The sequence below is a fragment of the Pholcus phalangioides genome, unplaced genomic scaffold (genome assembly GCF_987345545.1).
Source record: "Pholcus phalangioides strain wild (caught in Gottingen) unplaced genomic scaffold, Ppha-v1.0 ptg000039l_1, whole genome shotgun sequence".
Classification (NCBI taxonomy): Eukaryota; Metazoa; Arthropoda; class Arachnida; order Araneae; family Pholcidae; genus Pholcus; species Pholcus phalangioides.
In genome coordinates, this window is record NW_028301625.1 from 25,103,115 (window position 1) to 25,123,412 (window position 20,298).

Genomic DNA, 20,298 nt, shown 5'->3' on the forward strand with positions numbered 1-20,298 from the left:
ATGTAAAAATAATTTTGGCTAGCTCTCTCTCTCTCTTTTCCGGTGAAATACCCGACAATGCGACCTTTTGAAAATACGACCTTCGGTCGTATGAACGGGAGGTCTACTCTACCACATTTTTTTAGATAAACTTCAAAGTTTTATTGATATTTTTAGTGATATTTCTTTGCATTCATTATTATTTTTTATCATCACCATTTTTTACTAAATATTCCTGATATTCTAAAGTCATGATGAAAACTAAGAAAACACCTTATGGGAACTTGGTGGGGGGACGACGACGACGTTCACAAAAGACATGCTTTCACTAGATTTACTTAACGTGAAATCCCCCATGCTTTAGTAGCGAGGCTCAAATTGAAACCTTAGAATGTATAGAATGTTATTAAGAACAAAGACTGAAACTGGATTAATTGTCATTTCCTGCTGAATGCATCGTTGAATACTATGCTCCACCCACAAGCGAACGTTTCCTATCGTTAATAGACCCTTGATAAAAGCTTTTAAAACGACTACATCGTAAATATTTTACGTCCTTTCTTAAGAGTTAACACAACGTACAATTGATTTTCCTCCCATGTTATTTACGATATATCTTATTACCTTGCATTTTATACGAACGGTGTTGAAATAAAATGCTCTGTATTCAATTTATTTTTTAAATAAAAGTATAATGGAAATACTCGTAAAGATGTGTCTGGCTGCCTAAATTTTACGCTACTTGTTTTACTCAGGTTATCGCGTTCGAAACAATAGTGACATTATTTTACACTGCTTCATAAAAGATGCAAGGATTGGTAAAACTTGGGTTTATGTATAAAATATGAAGGATAACATTAAAACATTTTTACTTCATCGGCCAAATTCCAGGAACATTATTGTTTGAATTCCGTTCCGTTCTTTTTAAATGGTTCGTTTAATTTTAAACAGAGATTCGATTGATTTTTCTATATTGTATCAAACTTTCACCCAAAGTTGTTTGTATTTCCATAGATCGCTTATCGTTATCTTTCCACTCCTTCCCGTTTTATTTCAACTAGCTTGGCGTGGATGGAGGATTTTGGAAACTGCTACGATAGAATTATCAAACGATGTGGCCAAATATCGTAGATAAAGATGCAGTATCGTGAATAAATAATCTTTTGATTTTCTTACTTTGGAAGGTGCGCTTATCTATTTATACATAGTCTATATCAAATGTTTTCACAGTATCATTGCTGTAAGTGGTCACGCCCGTCTTTATACGACAAAATATCATTCGTGCCATTCAGTTTCTTCTTCTTAAGTCAGTGGGATCGGCAATTCGAAGCTGGAAGCAGTTTGCCTTGATATATGGTTCAATGATGTTTTATGATCTTGTAACAGCTATTTATCGTACATAAATCACATATATATCAGCTACCGTATAAGCACATAAGAAATGCCAACTCTTCAGTATTTAATGTTGTAATTCTATTACTAAGCAAGAACATAAAAAAGTCAAACAAAAACTTTTCTTGAAAGAGTGAAAATATCACACACACACACACAAATATTACATATAGATCTGTAGAATAACCTCAATCGAAACGATCAAATTCCATACTATCGCACGATTTCTGAATATACATATTTTATCGCTAAGCCTGAAACAACTTTTTATATAATATGTAATTTATGATAATATCATGTTACTCTCTCTATTTTTTTTAAATCACGATTCTGTCTTCCGTGATTGCATGATCGACAACATGAACAAGATAGTAGATTGGACCAGGTGGATATATTTTACTTTGTTCGACATGATTAATGTCTTTCGTGTTATACCAATATTGGGTCAATTTCTTGATCATATCCATGACAGATGATCTTCAGAAAAAAATACTGTGTTTTGTTGACCCAATAAGTCGATTCATGTTGTCCGGAGTAATGGTTATCTAACTCTTTGATCTGATTTGTTTGGACATTTTTATTACCCGGTCGATAAGAATAAATTCTGATACGAATACTTATTTTGAAGACAAAATTAGGAATATTTAAGCCTATTTATGGATACTTTTTTTAGTGATCAAAGCCACAAGAAATGATTACCTGTACAGCATGAAAACTTAAGTCCGTTTCATCTCAAATAACTCGTAAACCCGTAAACCGTTGGCGTATTGACACATACTTTCAATTTGAAAAAGTTTTTAAATAACTCGTCCATCTTAGATGTGTCATTTATTTTACTAGGGCCGTACATGAAATACAATATGAAATACGAAATACTGTACTACTTTGTATACAAAATGAAATACTGTACCGAAATACAGTATTTCATTTTCTCATACGGTCTCCTGTTCTCTAACTTCCAACTAGAAAGTTGTTGCTCTGACTGTCTTGAGCCAAACAAAAAAATTTCATGTTTTCAGTGCAATATTCTATGAGATATTTGATTTGAAAATCACACACTGAAAATGAGGGAAAGAACCACATAAACTATCGAGAAAGCTCATTCTTATATTCTCTCAATAATTTTTAGTAATTTCGAATTCAAATATCTCAGCTAATTGCACTTAAAAACAGTTTTTTCTTTGTTGTGCTCCGGAGAGACAGTGCAATAGCTTTTTAATTGGAAAATAGAAGACGGGGCACCGTATAATAAAAAATTAAATTCTGTATCTCAGTTCATCTATGACACTTAGTAAAATAAGATGACACATCTAACATGGGCATGTTATTTCGATACTTTTTCTAGTTGAAAATATGTTTCTTTCACCAATGGTTTACGAATTATTTGGGGTGAAACGCACTTAAGTTTCCACCCTGTATATAGCCCTCGTGTGCAGAAAATGACCGTGGTGCGACAAAAATGATCAATTCACCCTGTATATTGGTTATTGACAGGATTAAGGCATTGGTTCTTAATCGGTGCTCTGCGGAGCCCTGGGCTCCCGTCCACGCGATGAAAATAAAATAAATCAGTAAATTTGACAAAAAATAATAATAAAATGGAAAAAGAAGCCTACGGGGCTCCTCTGTTGAAATTATATAATGAAAAAAGTTCCACGAGTTGATAAAGGTTGAGAATCGCTGCACTAAGACTTTCTTGAAAGATTAGATATTCATTCAAAAGTATTTATTCTCAAAGTCCAATATTTTCTTAAATTTCAACAGGGTAATTCAGATAAAATTCATTTCACTCTACGCTTTCTATACAAACATATATCGGAGCCTGTCAAATTCGATGCAACTACACTACTTATATATATATATATATATATATATATATATATATATTTTTTTTTTTCTATTTTTATTTTTTTTTTCTCTGAGTCTTATGTTTCGCCAATGTTAAGTGATCTTTATCTCAAAGACTTGCTTTGCCCCGTCGAATTCATCATTCGGTTGGAACAGACGGCTACGATCTTTTTCTTTTTTCGTTTGGCGGAGACTTTTTGATTAGAGTCCAAGGCTATTTGAATTAGTGCCAAAATACGAAATGCGAAGGAAGTAAAGGGCAACGAGCATCATCAAAATCGAGCTAGTGGTGTCATCTAGTGGTGATCAATGAATACGCATGGACAATAATGATTATAAAAAAATTGATTTTTTTTTTCCTTGGGGTTTTCTCGTTTTACGAGAATGTTTCGTGAATAAAGAAAAGTTTAGCATTGTCATGAACCTAATGTGGTTTTCAGCACATCAAGAAAAAAATACCGTGTATGGTAAAATACCTGAAAAATACATTTTGAAAATCATGTATTTGAATGTGAAATTGTACACAGTATTTTTTACTTTCTTTTCATTGCTTTTTATTGTATTCTATTGTATTCTACAATTTTATTTTATGTCACATTCTTTGCTTATTCAAATTTAAGGTAATCTCTCATAGCAAATGTCGTTTTGTTTTACGAACTTTGAACTGTAATCGTTCATGTATTTCACGAGAAACACTTTCGTTCATATGAAATGACCCTGTATGGCCAATGGGATGGGTCAAGATTATTAATATTTATATATTAGACTACGAACAGACGAATGAGAATTTTCACTGCACTCGGAAGATAGAGAAAAGTAATCCTGCTGAAGAATTTAGTTAATTTTACCCATTGCTTCAGTCACGTGCACCAATTATAATTATTTATTTGAGGTTTTTTTTTTTTCGTTTATTCAATCAGTGTCAGCTGGAGCATGAACATCGTGCAGGACGTGATTTGACTTGTCGTGACTTGAAATAAGTTATGTTACCATCAGGGTTTACCATTTTTGACCCCGTGATGGTGATTTATTTTAGAGGAAAAATAATGTTTACTTCCTTAAATATTCATCTTCATATTTTCGTACACCAAGTTTCGCTCAAATTCTCAAGTTTTGTTCAATTCCTTTATTATACTGTACTGTATATCGATATAATCTAAAGAAGTGTATTGATGTGTTTCATCGGAAAGAGAACACACACTCTAAGATACTCCTACAATTCAATCACTTACCTGACTGGGACGAGTAAATGCGTTCCAGTCTCATTTTGAAGTAATGCATAAAAGTTTTCTTCTTTGGCAACCGTAGAGTGTGGATGAAAATTTTTTTCCCATCCACCTCAGTGTAATCGTTTTTCTCTTCTCTTTGTGAAGTATTAGTAAATAAAACGAAATAGAATTGTTACTAGATGTTCGAGGATCATATCGCCTTACGGCAATTTACTACCGATAAGTTGGGTTAGAAATGAAGGGACATCTATCTGTGGTCGCTTTAGGTTCGTTACGGAAAAGAACTTGTTATCAATGTTCTTCCCCCAAGATCGAACCCACTGTCTTTGACGGCAACCTTCATGGTGAAAGACGAGTATCTTACCACCGCGCCACTCGGGGCGGGGGTAGTTCAGCAGCACTGGCGTACACAAGGGGGTTGGCCGATATTATATATATTTTTTTTCGGTAAAATATACCCCCCCCCCCGAGAAAAACCTGCGTACGCGACTGTTCACAAAGAGTAAGGCACTAAACTAATTTGATTTGCCCCATTTTCTAGATATAAACAGATTCCATTTTTAAACATTCGTTGGAACCTCTAAACATCATCGTTCAAATTTGCTGCCAAAGTTTCATCAATAAAGAAGTTAAAGTCATATCTTGTTTATACAAAAGATACTCGAAGATGCGGGGGAAAACATCATCTAACTTTTTTGATGTCTCGACAGCTCTTTTATATTACGTCGAGGAGCCAGGGTACGGTACACAATACTGGACGGCTCGATTTGTTTTTCCTGCAGTTTTTTTAAATGCGAACTGATTTTCTCATTTAAAATGTCTCGCATTTCAACGTCGCATTCACTCAGTGCTGATTTGATAATATATAGCCGTCTACTAACATAACCTCACAAATATCGATAAACAGATCCACTTCCAGGCTGCATCTACTACAATAAATTTTCGACATTACTCAAACCCTCGGTTGTGAAACAGCAGTAAGTGAACGTTTTACCAAATTAAATGGTCTATGCTTCTCTTTTCTAATACTCTTTTCTTTCGACAGAACACGTGATGCACGTATTTCATAAACGTAAGCCCATATTACTTTCATGTTGTAACGTGTGTGAAATTCGTTAGCAATTTTCATACAATTCACGGTACAAAAAATAACCAGCCAGTTTTTTTTTTTGTACGCAACGATATACATATGAATTGCAGTCAAAGAAGGTCCTCGTCAGTTTCATTTTCGTTACTACAGCTTCTTCTAGATAACCTTCATTTTTATCTGTCTGTCTGTAGCTTCATTGTTTTTAGGATGTGCTTTATAGCGATGGACGCGTTGTTATTGTTGTTGTTACAAGCAGCGTGACGTGTTTCTCTGTCTCGGTAAATTAAAACCCCAGTCGAGAGATGTTGGCCGTGGTTTAAATCATAAAAGCGAAGAAGGTGTAACTAGCAGATACCAGAACACACACACAAAAGTTAATTTCGAAGTAGGCTACTCTTGGGATATGATCCACATATCCTGTTCATTATGCATATTTTTTAAACTAATAAAACAAACAAGACCCCTTTCTCATCAAACCTGTTTACGGTCTAACAAACAACTTTTCTAAAAGAAAAAAAAAACATTTTTTTTTTCTCTTTATGGCATTTTTCTCGAATTTATCTTATGGTAAAAACATTATGGAGTGAGCAAAGAAATAAAATATGTACAGTATATAATTACTCGTGAAATTTCATATCATAAACTAATGGGTCTTAATACTCCGCCACAAGAGTTAATTATCATAATTTTTTATTCATTGTTCTTCCGCTTTCGATTGTGCATCGACGCTTGTAATCGTCTCGTAACTCATCGAGGCATATTTTCACATAAATTTATACTTGCGATTTTTTTTCTCGTTTTCTTTGATTAATGCGACAATTTTTATAAATATTTGTTCGTTTAGTTTTCGATATCGTTTTATTTACACAAACAGTTGAAATCGATAAAGCTTCTAGAGACAGCTTTAGATAAGGTAAAATAATTGAAATATTTTCTAAAAATAAAAGAACAAGCTCTTTTCATAAAATCTTATTTTATATAAAAGGCGATTCTTTCGCTAGAGGCGGTGAACGATTTTCTGTAATGAATTATGATATTGTTTCATGGTTTAAAAATTAACAGGCACATACTCTTTACACGATTTAAAATAAGACATGTTTATAATCAATGTATAAAATCGATGCTGAAAATTTCCTTCTTTTACGCTCAAAAAAACTTGAATACGTTTTTTTTTTAAATTAGTTGTTTTCGATTGGGTTTACAGTGTTTTTACGAGTATTGCATTTTGTTTTTAAATAAGCCTCAAATAAATAACTTGGCAGATTTAAGATGAGATAAAACTTTCTAGTATGGTGACGTTTAAAATTTAGTGTTGAATTTAAAAATGTAGAAGGATATATATACAGGGTGATTCCAAACTCAACGTACAAACTTTTAGGGGAGGTAGAAAACACAAAAACAAAACGTCTACACGTACTGTCCTCGTGTAAAGTATCGCTAAATAAAGAGTTTTTCCACCCATTATTGACTTGTCATTTCTGCATCTTCGTTTATTCTCCAGCTGATCAGGTTGGGGTTTCCGGTCATACATTCCTATGTGATTTTGTTTTGTTTTTGTGTTTTCAAAGTTTGTACTTTGAGTTTTGAATCACCCTGTATATAATTTTTTTCAGCCCTGATTATAAGTATGTCCTGTTTCGCATTGTTGAAAGTAACAAATTTTCATCATCTTGATAATATAATTTTATATTTGAAGTGGTTCGATAACCCTAGCGAGAGAGAAAGTCACCCTTTATATTCCGTATGGTTCTTATCGAAAAATTTCGTAATTTCTGGAATACAAGTATACTTACGTATTTAGTGTGGGCGTATAAACTTAAAATAGAACTTTCATTCATTATTTTTCGTCTATGTATCGACGATGGAACTAACATACATCAAACTTGCCAACTAGTTTATCATATTCTTTTTACGATAAATTCGAAAGAACTTCATACAAAATATAAGAGAAAAAAATGATTATAGAAGAATATTTTTCATCAAAAGAAGTTGCATAATTTTTTTTTTTCCATTCCTAAGCGAAAAAATTCCATCCACGACATCAAGTAGGACGTCATCAAGAAGACATAAAATGTTCTTTCCTTGATAGCGTGTCTCTTTTTTCCGAAAAAAAACATTTCGCCATATCTTTACTGCACAGGACACCACTCCCTTTTCAAGGATATATATGGTCAAATTGTAGTACCTATCAATGGACCACCTACACGGAATGGATCGATTGCCGAAGATGCCGAACTAACCACTAGAATTTCGTCGTTATATAAAAGGAAAATATCTATTTTATTTTATTTTTTTGCTAGAAAACACTTTTGTACAAGCTACTATATCACAACGCGTCGCGTGAATCTCGGCTTTATTTATGAAGAGACTGGGTATATGGAATGATATAAGGTTTATGCTGATGGAATATTTCCACTGACAAAGCATTTTCAGAAACTCGTGATATTTAATACGCAAAGCACCGTGTTGTTGGATGGAAGAGAAATGTCCTTTTTGTCAGAGTTGCTTGAGATATTGCGAAAAATTTGGCTCAAACAATTCGTTGTTTCCTATTACTTTACCGAAAATTTTCCAGAATGTTTCCCATTTTCTGAGTAAAGTTAATAAATATTCGAATTTCTCATCGTTGTATTCCTAGTCAGTCGTTGCGTTTATCTATTCGAAACACCAATCTGATAGGAAAAATTAGTATGACTCGATTTCGTAGGAAACTATATTTCATGAAGTTGTAGGTTTTACCCATTGTTATAAATCACAGTAGCTTTTCATATGCCACGGTTTTCAGAATCATCTCGGATTGCGTAGATAGATAATGACCAAATATTTTTGATTGTATGCAGACAGCCAATAATTCTCAATCGAGTAAATGTTTTCTTCGTCATATTTGGATACTCTGATCGTAAATTTTGGAAAATGCGAATTAGTCTCCTGAGAAACATAATGCTTGTGTTTTAAAACTTATGAAATTGTTTGCAGTAGTTTTGTGATTTCTAAACTGTGCGTGAAATAATTACGATAGAGAAATAATTTAAGGAAGTGGAAAATAACGAAACAGCCTTTTATCAGCTGTATTTTCAAGTCATTGCATCTTTCTTATTGGCTTCTGATAATTTGAGAATCTTAAGCGAATATGAGAACTACACCAAATGTTTTAGACGTTCAAATTTTTATAAACGCATTTTCAAAAAATATATATTATTACACTTAAAGAATGGACAATTAGCTGTAGATTCAATCACTGTGTTTGAAGAAATCACGCACCAATAGATTGTCACTAGGTGGAGGTTTTATATGTTTGTGATGTTAATAGTGTATAAGTAAGCCATTTTTTACAATATCAGAGTAAAAAGATGGTTTATTTCAGAAAACAGTATCAAAAGCCCTCGGGCCGTAGCTGGGGGCGGGCAACTGCCCGGGCCGCAAAATTTAGGACGTGGCAATTTTAGGTGGGAACAAAGAACACGGTTATAAAATTATCGAATTTTGAAGCTGTGGGGACGGCTGAATCATGTTTGCCCCGGGCGGCAAAAATCTTAGTTACGCCCCTGCATAGGCCTCTAAGCAAAGTGATTTTTCTAGGGCCCCCCTACCAATATACACGAAAGAAGTGCCTCCCTACCAATATACACGCTTACTCTAGAAAATTGTAACTACATCTCATAATTATAAGAGCTCTATTGTTGTATAATAAAGTATGTACTATGTAAACAGTATTGTTGTTGCAAATAGTCCCACATATATTCAATTGACGATATAGGCCCGTTTACACGCGTTAAGTGATTTAGTAGTTGACTAAATTTCAAGTTGTTAAGTGCTCAAAAAAGTGCCCACACGTTTAAGTGATTTAGTAAATGTTCATTGGATAAAACGAGCCCATGCCCACTAGCGCATGCGCATACTGCCTACTTAACCACTAAATTACTAAATCACTTACAATCTAAACCCGTGTAGACTGCAGTTATCGTCTGCATACATTTTAAAGTACTTGGCAACTTGAAATTTAGTTAACTACTTAATCACTTAACGCGTGTAAACGAACCTTAAGTTTAATGAAAATGCAGGCCCTGCAATCTGGTGGAGACATTCTTGTAACACCCTTGCTGTGTGTGGGGCCAAGTATTATCCTGATGAAAATTGCCCCCAGGCAGCCCTGAAAAAAAAAGGGCATTTCATGTGGCTATCGGATTTCTGAACATATCATTTTTCTCTGTCATTGTCCTCGCATCAATACAGTGCTAGGGATGACAGTTTGTCATTTGCGACGGACGCCACTATCAGCCCATCACATAAATTATGGGACCAGTGTCCTTCTCGACAGCAAACAGTTGACCCAAACTGAATATGGATTCGTTGCTGAAGAAAACCCAGTTGCATTCGGGTGCTTTACAGTTTTTTCTTTTAAATTTAAAAATGGAAAATAATACACTCACGACCGAACGGAAATGAGTTCTCCATTACAACAATGGTAACTACTATCACTTTCATAACGCACTTGTAACATCAATTGAAAAAGTCGTTGAGAGAGAGAGAACGACTTCTATAATAAAATTTAAACTGTGTATATTTTCGCAGAGTCAAACAGCTGCTGTTACTCTAACATAACAAATAGTTTATTCTATTTCGTGTAGTGCATAGAATAAACACACCTCACGTTTACAGCGAAATTACAGCTACGCTTTATTATATCTAAATTTTTTTCCGGGTTCGAGAGAACATTCCTACTCTGCAAACATAAAAAAGACCATTACTACTTTTACATTCAATTTTCTTTTTGCTCTGTATGATTTCTCGTTGGTTTGGTCTTTAATAGAAATGAGGTGGATAGCAAATGGAAATATAAGAACTACTTATAAAATTTTCAATGAGTTTCATCATCATGAAAGTGCGGCCGGTGATAACGATTGGAAATAAAAATAGTAAAATATTATCAAGGTAGAAAGAGAGAAAAAAAAAATAAAAATAAACCTCCGAGTCCATCATATTCTCTATCAGTCCACTCAACGGTGAAGAGCTTTGAACGCCATGAAAATACAGACTCCATATACGTAAAAAAGAATATTCTCTTGATTACTATTCATCTGTCGTCTGATATATCGGTTGGCGAGGGGGTATTAGTAGTGGTAGTTATTGTTAGATATATTTTTTCCCTCTTTTTTTTACACACAATGATGCAAGCTGATCGTCCAGCCACAAATAGGGAAATTTCGTTGAAGGAAATAGGGAAAAAGAAAACTCTTCTCCCCCCAGCTGATCCAGAAATTCGACAGGTGTGTGAGTTTTATTAGGAACTGGAATAAACGCATCCACCCAATCCCTCAGGCGCATGTGCAATTCATCAAGGCACAGAATATTTTTGCATTAAATAAGCATCTTGGTATTTAATGTTATTTTGAGAGCTTTTTTTTAGTTTTGTTTTCGATGTGAGAAAAATGTTGAACGTCAAAATTTATCTTGTTGTCATTTTTTTCCCCCGTCATGTTAATTAGAACATCGATTTTTCTCATTTGTGAGCACAGTAAACCCTCGGTTTAAGAACTTGATTCGTTCCTGAACGTTTGTATAAATCGAAACAATTTCTCACGTAGGAATCAATATAAAATAAATAAATCCGTTCCTGGGACCCCGAAGACTTCTAGTATGAATGTTTGCAATATCTCCTGTCTGCATAACGTAAAACCAACGAAAACCATTAAATTAACACTGAAAAAGTAACCATATATATGAAAGACTGACAAAAAATGACAAAACAATAACAGGCCATATTCGTTAATATCACATAAAATATCATAGTCAAAACCTTCAAAATCTCTATCTGCTACACAATCTGGCCACAACATCTTCCAAACCAAATTTATGGTTCTTTAAGACATTTATTGTCAAGCTTTGTCAAGAATCATGCAATGTAGGATATTGAAATAATATTTACTGACGTCATTGATTGTTTTATAGTTTTATGTTAAATATTACTGTAAAACAATTTTAACAATTTTTTTGAAAGTTCTTTGGTTTGGAGCTTCATAAAGTTTGAAATGACCTGCTAATCCATTGACTGGATGAGAGGTGTCGTATTTAGGAGCTGGAAATTTAATGAAATTTAATTCTTCAACACATGTATTAAAAATAGCCATGTAGCCCCAAGCTTCCAAATTATGCTTCCTTCGGGATTTAGTTCATCAACGTGTCCGCAAGACTTGCTTTTTGATTGTTTGAGTGTTCGTAAATCAAGACTAGTTCTTGAACCGAATCATCTCTAATGTTGTTCGTAAACCAAATAGTCCGCAAATCGAAAGCTTACCGGACTCAAATCCAATTCGATAATCATATACGAGAATGGCAACCGAAAATAAATAAATCAAATAATCAGTCACAAATCCATAAGGTATCTTATGATAATGAAATAAGAAGTGTGCAAAATATGAGTGAAAAATTGTTCGTAGAAAGCGTTGTTCATTTGCTTAATTGCTCGATCTTGGATCGGAGCCATTGACTAATAATGTAGGGATGTACTGATACTAACATAGTAGATCTATATCATATTTTGTAATTATAATAATGCATTCTCTCACCCCGATTTCTTGGTGTAGTTGCCAACACAGGAAGGTTTTTTTTTTGTGATATCAGAAGTTTGATGATGTGGTGAAAAATCGAGATCCTGTTCAATGCAATCATGTGATGAAATAACAAAAATAATGTAATTTAAAAAATACTGTATAATTTTGTATTATATGTATAATATACAGTATACTTGCAGTTGATGTTATTACATTTAATAAGAATTTTATAGCTTAGTGACTATTTTCACATCAAAAGATTTTTTGTCCAAATCAATTTTTCTTATTATTACACAGTTGAACTTTCTAAAGTAGTTCTTGACTGACTCTCGATTCGTGATGTATTCGGTTCGAGTGCTCAAGTGGTGACAAATATCGTGTCTTGTAATATTTTTGACTTTTGTAAAACAAAGTCATAATTTGACAGATGCATTAGAAATCTTATCTATGTATCGAGTACAATTTGTTTCACGAAGCAGAAAAAGTCAACACATCGGAAGAAATTAATTATATTTAAGAGAAGAATAAAATAAAAATATAATGTATACAGTATTATAGAATTTGTTCTCTCCGCAACCATCTTTTCGATAAAAAGATTGAAACTAAAAAAAAATATTCTTCACTTGAATGAATTGAATAAAACCTCAATGCTTCTTTGATATAAGGTATAAAAGTACAAAATGTTTAAAATTCACCATCGTTTCCACAAAAGACAATACGTCGCATTAAATACATTCAATATCAAAGTATTAAAACGACAGTGTATCCCAATATGGAAAATATATCCCATCCATGGAAATGTATCATTAATCTTTTTATAATCAGAATACTGAAAGAAGTCACGGGACCCCTCTCCCTCAAACCACCACAAGTGTCTGATGATCGATGACTGTACGGGGCAGCGTAATAATACTTAAGCGTTCCCTGATACAATATGTTAACATTTTCATCTTGCTGCAGTATGGTCGTTGGGGGAATAAAACTTAATCGGAAAATCAATAATTTAAAGTTTAAAGGTGCAAGTGGGTTTGGAGGCAAGAGGGGACCACACACACACACAGTGATTTACAGTGATACATTGGCTAACGAACGCCTCGGCTTACGAATGTTTTGGCTAACGAAGATTATTTCAGTGATTTTACTACCTCGACTAACGAACATTTTTATTAATATGGATGCACATGCTAACCTGACACAGCCGCGTTGTGCGCTGAAATTCATCATAATCAGAATTACGCTCGCTCGAGTCTGATTAATTCACATACACCTCATAATTACTTTCTAGATGTATCTCCACTTCTTTTTTATAACTTATTTCGAATCATTTTACGTGAAATAAAAGATTAAGCTAAGAGAGAATGCCTAGAAAGAAAGGAATGCCTAGTGTCTCGAATGTTTTCAATTAACACGGTAATTTTTTTTTTATATCCTGAATGGTCTGGACACGCGTTCTTTCAGTGTAAGACTCTTAGCATCAAACTGAACGGTGTGTACATCTAAGGTATTGTCTTTTTCCATCTGCGTGTATGAGACACAGAAATGAGTTGATCAAATAACAAATGAATGGTGACTACAACAGAAATGGGGTATGAAAAGATATTCAATTCCTCATCTCTTTGTAAATTCTTATATATCCGATTTTAGGTAATATCTCATAATCCGGACTTTAGTCAGTTTCAATCATTGACAAGTTTTTGTTTTCTTTCCACTGTGCTTCTTCAGTGTTTTACAAGACTTATCTTTAAATTTTGGGCAGTATCTGGAACGAAAGGCGACTGCCTCTTTTCAAATGACGAATTTCACAAAAAAAATTTAAATTGATATGTATTTATTTGAAATCGCAGCTAGTCTAGAATTTAAATTTTTTTCATTTTTACCTCTACAATAACTAGAAGCAAAGTTATTGCCAATTAAGTAAAACGAATTTAATGCTCTTAGTCTGAAAATAAAATTTTTGAATGCATTTTCTGAAGATTTGCGTTTTTTTTTTTTTTTTTTTTTTTTTTTTTGCTTTTTCACTTATTTATTTATTCAATATTGGTTGGCTGAGGCTTATACAAGGGAATGCGGCGGTGAAGTTTGACAGAGACGATTGATGTTACAAAGGAAATCGGAAACTGTTGTACAATCAATAATGTTTGACGGGAGGTTGTTCCAGTCGGTTATTGTTCGAGGAAAGAAACTGAATTTGAAACAATCTGTGGATGCAAAGATAGGTTTCAATTTTTGTGAATGGTTAATTCTTTTTGAAAAGTATGAAGCTGGAGTTAGAAAATTTTATGTGCCAATATGAAAATGGCCGTGAAGAATTTTGAAAAGGAAAGAAAATCGAGAGATATATATCTATACGGGTAAAAAGCGGTTGCATATTGAGCTGGCACTTGAGTTCAGTGACGGAGGCAGAGGATGACCAACAGTTAAGAATGAAGCGGGCGGATTTATTTTGAATAGATTCTAATTAGTCTATATTGGAGAGAGTATGGGGGGTCCCAGATTTCACAGGCATATGAGAGTACAGGAAGGATGTAGGTTTGGAAGCAGAGATGTCTGAGGTGAGGAGTTTTTGAGGTTCCGACGAAAAAAAAAAAAAAAGAGTTTTTAGAGACACTTAATGAAAGACGTAATCAACATGGAGATTCCAATGGAGGTCGGCGGAAATAATTACACCCAGATATTTATAATTAGAAACTTCGGTGATTAAGGAGTTATTGATAGTGTAAGAAGAATCGAGGGGAAGTCTTTTTGTGGGTAATTTTCATAAAAACTGTTTTTTAAGAATGTTGAATGAAAACTGTTTTTTCACGAAAAACTTTTTTTCTCAAGCATTTTGTAAAACATAACTATGAAACTTTTTAACTGTATTTTTAACAGCTTTGGCTGTGCAATGAACTAAAATCTAAGAGATATGTTTGAAACTTTTTGATTTACATGATTTTGAATTGAGAATATCAAGTATTTTTAACGAATAATGCGTATTTTTTCTCGCAAACACTCATATGTCAAAGTTTCCACAGCACTCTAAAACTTTTATTTCATTGCCAGAGAAATAATCTATGTGAAGAACATGTTGATACAAGCAGCAGTTTTTAGTGTACAATGTCTAGCAGAAGTATTGAAAATATGCTCATTTTACACATAAAACTGGCAATAACTTTTTTGCCAAAATGTTCATCAATTACATTTATTTTTTTTAATTTTATACCATATCCAAACTAAAACCACATTCAAAATGACATTAAAAAAAGTACCCCGAAGGTAGGCAGTCGCCTTAAACCATACATGCCCAACCCATGGCCCACGAGCCAAATGTGGCCCTCGGAGTATCTGATGTGGCTCGCGATCTCAAACTTAATTTTGTCAAAATGACCAAGCAGCACATAAACAAATTCTTCAAGTAACCGACGGCACATTTACAGATCATTCAAGTGATCCACAGCACATTTCCAGATTATTCAAGTGACCCACGGCACATTCCTAGACCACTTATGTTATCCACGGCACATTTGCAGATCATTTAATTGACCCGCTGCATATTCACAGACAACTTAAGTGACCCGCAACACAACCCCAGACCACTCAAGTGACCCAAGGCACATTCACCGACCACTTGAGTGGCCCGTGGCCCATTTACAGATCACTTGAGTGGCCCGCATCATTTACATATCACTTATGTGGCCCATGACACGTTTTCAAACCAATGAAGTGGTCCACCCTCTTCAAAAGAGATTGACACCTTTGCCTTAAACAATTTTTAATAGAAACCTATGGGAAATCGCGTTTCGGCTAACGAAGATTTCGGCTTACGAATGTAATGTCGGAACGAATTATCTTCGTTAGCCGAGGCATCACAGGATATGAAAATGGCAAATCTTCGTCACGTGCGAGTTAACAGTAAAAAAAGACAAAAAAAAAAAACGGGGGGAAGAGAAAGAAAAAAAAAAAAAAAAGCAGACGACGCGGCTGTATCGGTCGTCATGACCAGCAAAGAGCGGGAACTACGGCAGCATGAATAAGCCACCATTTATTATCCCTATCCGCCGTCGGAAATATCCCTATAGCAATGAAAAATTTTCCCTTAGTTTTTCGTTTGGAGGATGAGTGAGTGAGTGAGTGAGTTTGATGTTGCTGCTGCTGGCTACTTCAACAGCAGGTTGTCGACTGGATTTTGTGTGTGCAGCGAGTATTGTTCCAAGAGCGTTTATTTTGCTTGTGCTATTCAAGTCCACACCGAAAAACATTTTCTCTCTTAGTTTCGTTCTTCACACTTTTCTGTTATAACACTGGTGATGTTGATGATGGGCCCGTGTTCTTAGCAGTGTCGTATCATGTTGTGTTCCGTGTGCCATATTCTCAATGGAGTGGATACTAACAGCAGGGGTAATAACACTTTATTATATATATAATTACACGTTTATTTTTATTTTTCCAACTCGTGGCGCGCCAGATCTACTAACGGTCCCCAATCTCTTTTTATAGATTTTTTCACATGACTCACTTCATGTAAACATTCAGTTACCAACAGTATTTCCACCTCGCATGGGCATTTTCGTTTTTAAGAGAGTTATGCTTTAAAACAAGTGCCGCCGGATTGTAAAACGGAATGTTAGGGTGGACAAAAAATAAACAGGTAATTTAAAAATTATATACAATAAAAATAATATTACACACAAAAAAAAAAAATAAATAATAAAATTACTTACACGAAACTAGTTTTTTTAGAAGAAATTGTAATGTTCTTTGCGCACCTGTCGTGATGCCGGGTCACGCATATACTGTATATTAAAATAAAATAAAACAAACATATACTCATTGAGAAAAAAAATCTCTGAAACATTTATGTTGTGTCCCACAATTTCAATTAACTATTTAAGTATTTCACATTAATAAATAATTCCTCTCTTAACCCAACCGCATTCAAAATGAAGTTATAAATTTTTAATACAAGCTTGAAAAAATAACAAAACCAAAACTCAAATGCTTTCACGACATACCCGCCAGATATCAATGCGATAATTCAATATTTGGCTAAGGTATTCTTATTAACTCATCAAAACTCATCAGCCTCATATGAGTTGAGCCTCATTGACAAACTCATATGAGTTTTGACAGCCACATGATATCATGTGGCTGTAATTTTCATTTTCATTTTATGTTCATTTCTACAAGAAAATTATGAAATTAACTATTTTTTTATGCCTATTTTGTAAATGGTTTCATTTGAATACAATATTTATATAATACAAACACAAAGACCACTCTTTTTATGATCGTATGTACACAGCCACGTGTTTTAAATGCATAAATCTAATGTCTATTACTCAATCACCAGAAATTTATATATATTTTAAAAGTAAGGTAGTGTAGCTTATGCAGTTAAATGTTCGTAATTTTGGAATCTCTTCTCTTTTTTTTTTAATTCTCCGAAAATTTAAATCAAAAAATCATACGGAAAACTTGTGGATAATATTTTATTAGCAAGAGTATATTATCTCTGATTGTTATAAAACAACTATGGTATGGAAGAAGAAAATTCGTTGAAATGTTTTTTAAATAAAAAAACAAACAAAATTTGTTAAGAAAAAACAGTTTCTACAACATAAATAAAATTTATTTAATTTTTTTTATAAAAAATAAAATTTATTTAATTTTTTTTATAAAAAATAAAATTTATTTAATTTTTTTTTATAAAAAATAAAATTTATTTAATTTTTTTTATAAAAAATGAAATTTATTTAACAATTTAAAAAAAATTATTTTTCTAAAAAAAAATTTAAATAAAATTTATTACAATTTAAAAAAAAAAAAAAAAGAAATTTATTTTAAAAAATTGTGATAAAGTTTTTCAAGAAAAACCCGTGTTAAAAAATTCGAACTTTTTTCCCTTTTATAAATATTGAATTTATATAATATATTGATGAACGCCGATTCGAACAATATCCTCTTCAACTTTATTTTTCGAAAAATAAATAATCTATTTCAGTGAATATCTAATATATATTTACATTACACACGGAGTTTTTAAGTGCACATATAGGCCTATATATGCAAAATTAATAATTATTTGAATATTTGGTATTCAAATACCCGTAGTCCATCATGTATATCATGTCGACAGTATCCGTAGATTAGGAGTTGAAAACTTATCACTTAACAAACATGACAAAATATTTGTAATTGAAAATATTCTTTTTTCTTTTTGCTTGTTCATGCAGTGGTGGAGTAAAAGTTACCGGTGTAATACATTTTGTTATTCACATATTCTTACCACATTTTAAACCCGTCACGGTTTATTGATCCTTTAGACAATGCGACACAATTGGTAGTGTCGGTTTTATCAATTTCCCCAAGGAGGAATCTTTCTCAAGATTATCAGCATCACTTTTCTTGAACATGGGATGATCTTGTTGATATCAATGGTTTCGTCACGGATACTCTGTTTTGCTACATAGCCCTCCACAGTCTACCAAAACCATTACGTACTTGCTATTATTCTTGTCTGATACGATGCTTATCGGTTTAATAGCTGACATTAGTATAGCTTTCACCTGAATTTCTTCTATAAAAAGAAAAAAAACTTGAAGATTTATTGAATTAAACCATTTCTTTTCATTTCATGATCTTGAGCTTTATAAGATAGAGGTCATTGTTGCAGATTTGTATAAAAAAATCGATCCTGACTCTTTCCATCAATCAATTTAATGTTCCACATTTGAACCGTTCGGTTTGATTGGGTGTTCGATTTCACCGAATGTGGGAAAATCAATGAAGCTTATTTAAGCTTTTCCCTCGAAAACTTGGAATTCTTTTCTTTTTCAAAAGTATTTATTATACAGTTTATTTGATGGGAAAAGTTTAAAATTATGCTAATTTTGTTAAGATTAGGTGAGACCGAAAAATAGATTAAATAAAACATTGAAACGTGGTTCCTTCTCCATCATTTACAACGAATAATAACTACATTAGATATTCATATTTTATAGAAAAATACGATCTTATTCTGAAAATGTACTTTGAGATCGGAGATAATTAAATTTCCATAAAATTTTCAATGATCTTTTTAATCTTCGAAAGAGTGAATAGGTAAGGCACATCAAATATGCTAAAATAGAAAGATTCAGAGAAAAATTTTATATGCTTATTGATTAAAAAATTATTCTTTAAAATGTATTTTAATATTTTAGAAATGCATCCACATGCTGTTATGAAGGCTAGGAGTTTATTTTTATGTGAAAGCATTGTAAAATCTAATAATGTTAAAATATTGTGACACACACATTTCCCCATAAATATTGAAGTTCTACACAAGTATCCCTTCGTCTGACTGATGGTTGCTCTCTGTCCTATATACTACTGAATAACCATCGTACGACCGAGAATATTTGATTTTGTGTGTGTGTGTTTCCACAACTCAGCCTGATAAGATTCACTCACTGGAAAGTTTATGTCTTCCCGACTGTTCCAATGAAAATTGCCATTTTTCAAGCGTCACGCTGTTACTTCTGGAAGCGTGATCTGATTCCTGTATGTTTTGGTCCAGTGCTTCTTGTTAAACAGGAGTGTCAGCAAATAGAAAAAAATCAACAAAAAAAGAAGCGTTATTTGCACACAACAGAAATACGTACATGCAAACAATCAAAATAATATTGTCAAATTTTGCGCGAGAAAACAAATACTTACGTCATTTTTCACATCTGAGGTCATGAGAAAAGTATATCATTCATCATATAACCCGGCATTATTTTTGACTCTTCGTAGCTAGGAAAAGTTTCTAGACCTTAGAGAAATTACAAATTTGAACTTCAAAATTGCTCATACTAAAAAATTTATTACCGGCTCATTTTATGTAAATATTGTTATTTTTAGTAAAGGTAGTATTTTTTGCTATGTTTTTTAGCCTTGTGGTATGCTGATTTCTGAATTTAAAGTATTTGATTTACAGCTGAACGCCGATTCAAAAATAAATATTTCCAAATAATCGCCTTATGTTCGAATGATTTGTACGCCAACTATGGATTTATCTACCCCTGGTCTGGATATAGATTATGAGTGCCTGTTGTCTCAGGAATGATTTTTGTCTTTTGATTTTAGCATACTCTTTTATGAATACTCTATGTTTCAGAAATGACATAGTTAAGAGAAAGTAGTTCACCAATTGATCACAATAAAAAAATTTTGGAACACTTTCGTGGGTGATTTTTTGTTGGTTCTG

The 20,298-nt window shown here is 33.1% G+C and overlaps 1 protein-coding gene across 11 annotated transcripts in view; it reads left to right on the plus strand.

Moving 5' to 3' along the window:
- The window catches only part of LOC149065751 (uncharacterized), a 112,706-nt gene that overhangs the window by 35,302 nt on the left and 57,106 nt on the right, over nucleotides 1-20,298 (plus strand). The window contains exon 1 of one of the 11 annotated variants that reach the window (XM_089253833.1): nucleotides 16,101-16,466. The exons of 7 other annotated variants lie outside the window; for them this stretch is intronic. In XM_089253833.1, the coding sequence (XP_089109959.1) occupies nucleotides 16,415-16,466 (52 nt within the window). In that variant the 5' untranslated portion in view covers nucleotides 16,101-16,414. Of the gene's footprint in view, nucleotides 1-16,100; nucleotides 16,467-20,298 lie in introns of those variants that run through there. 3 more of the 11 variants (XM_089253828.1, XM_089253834.1, XM_089253832.1) reach the window with 3 other exon arrangements.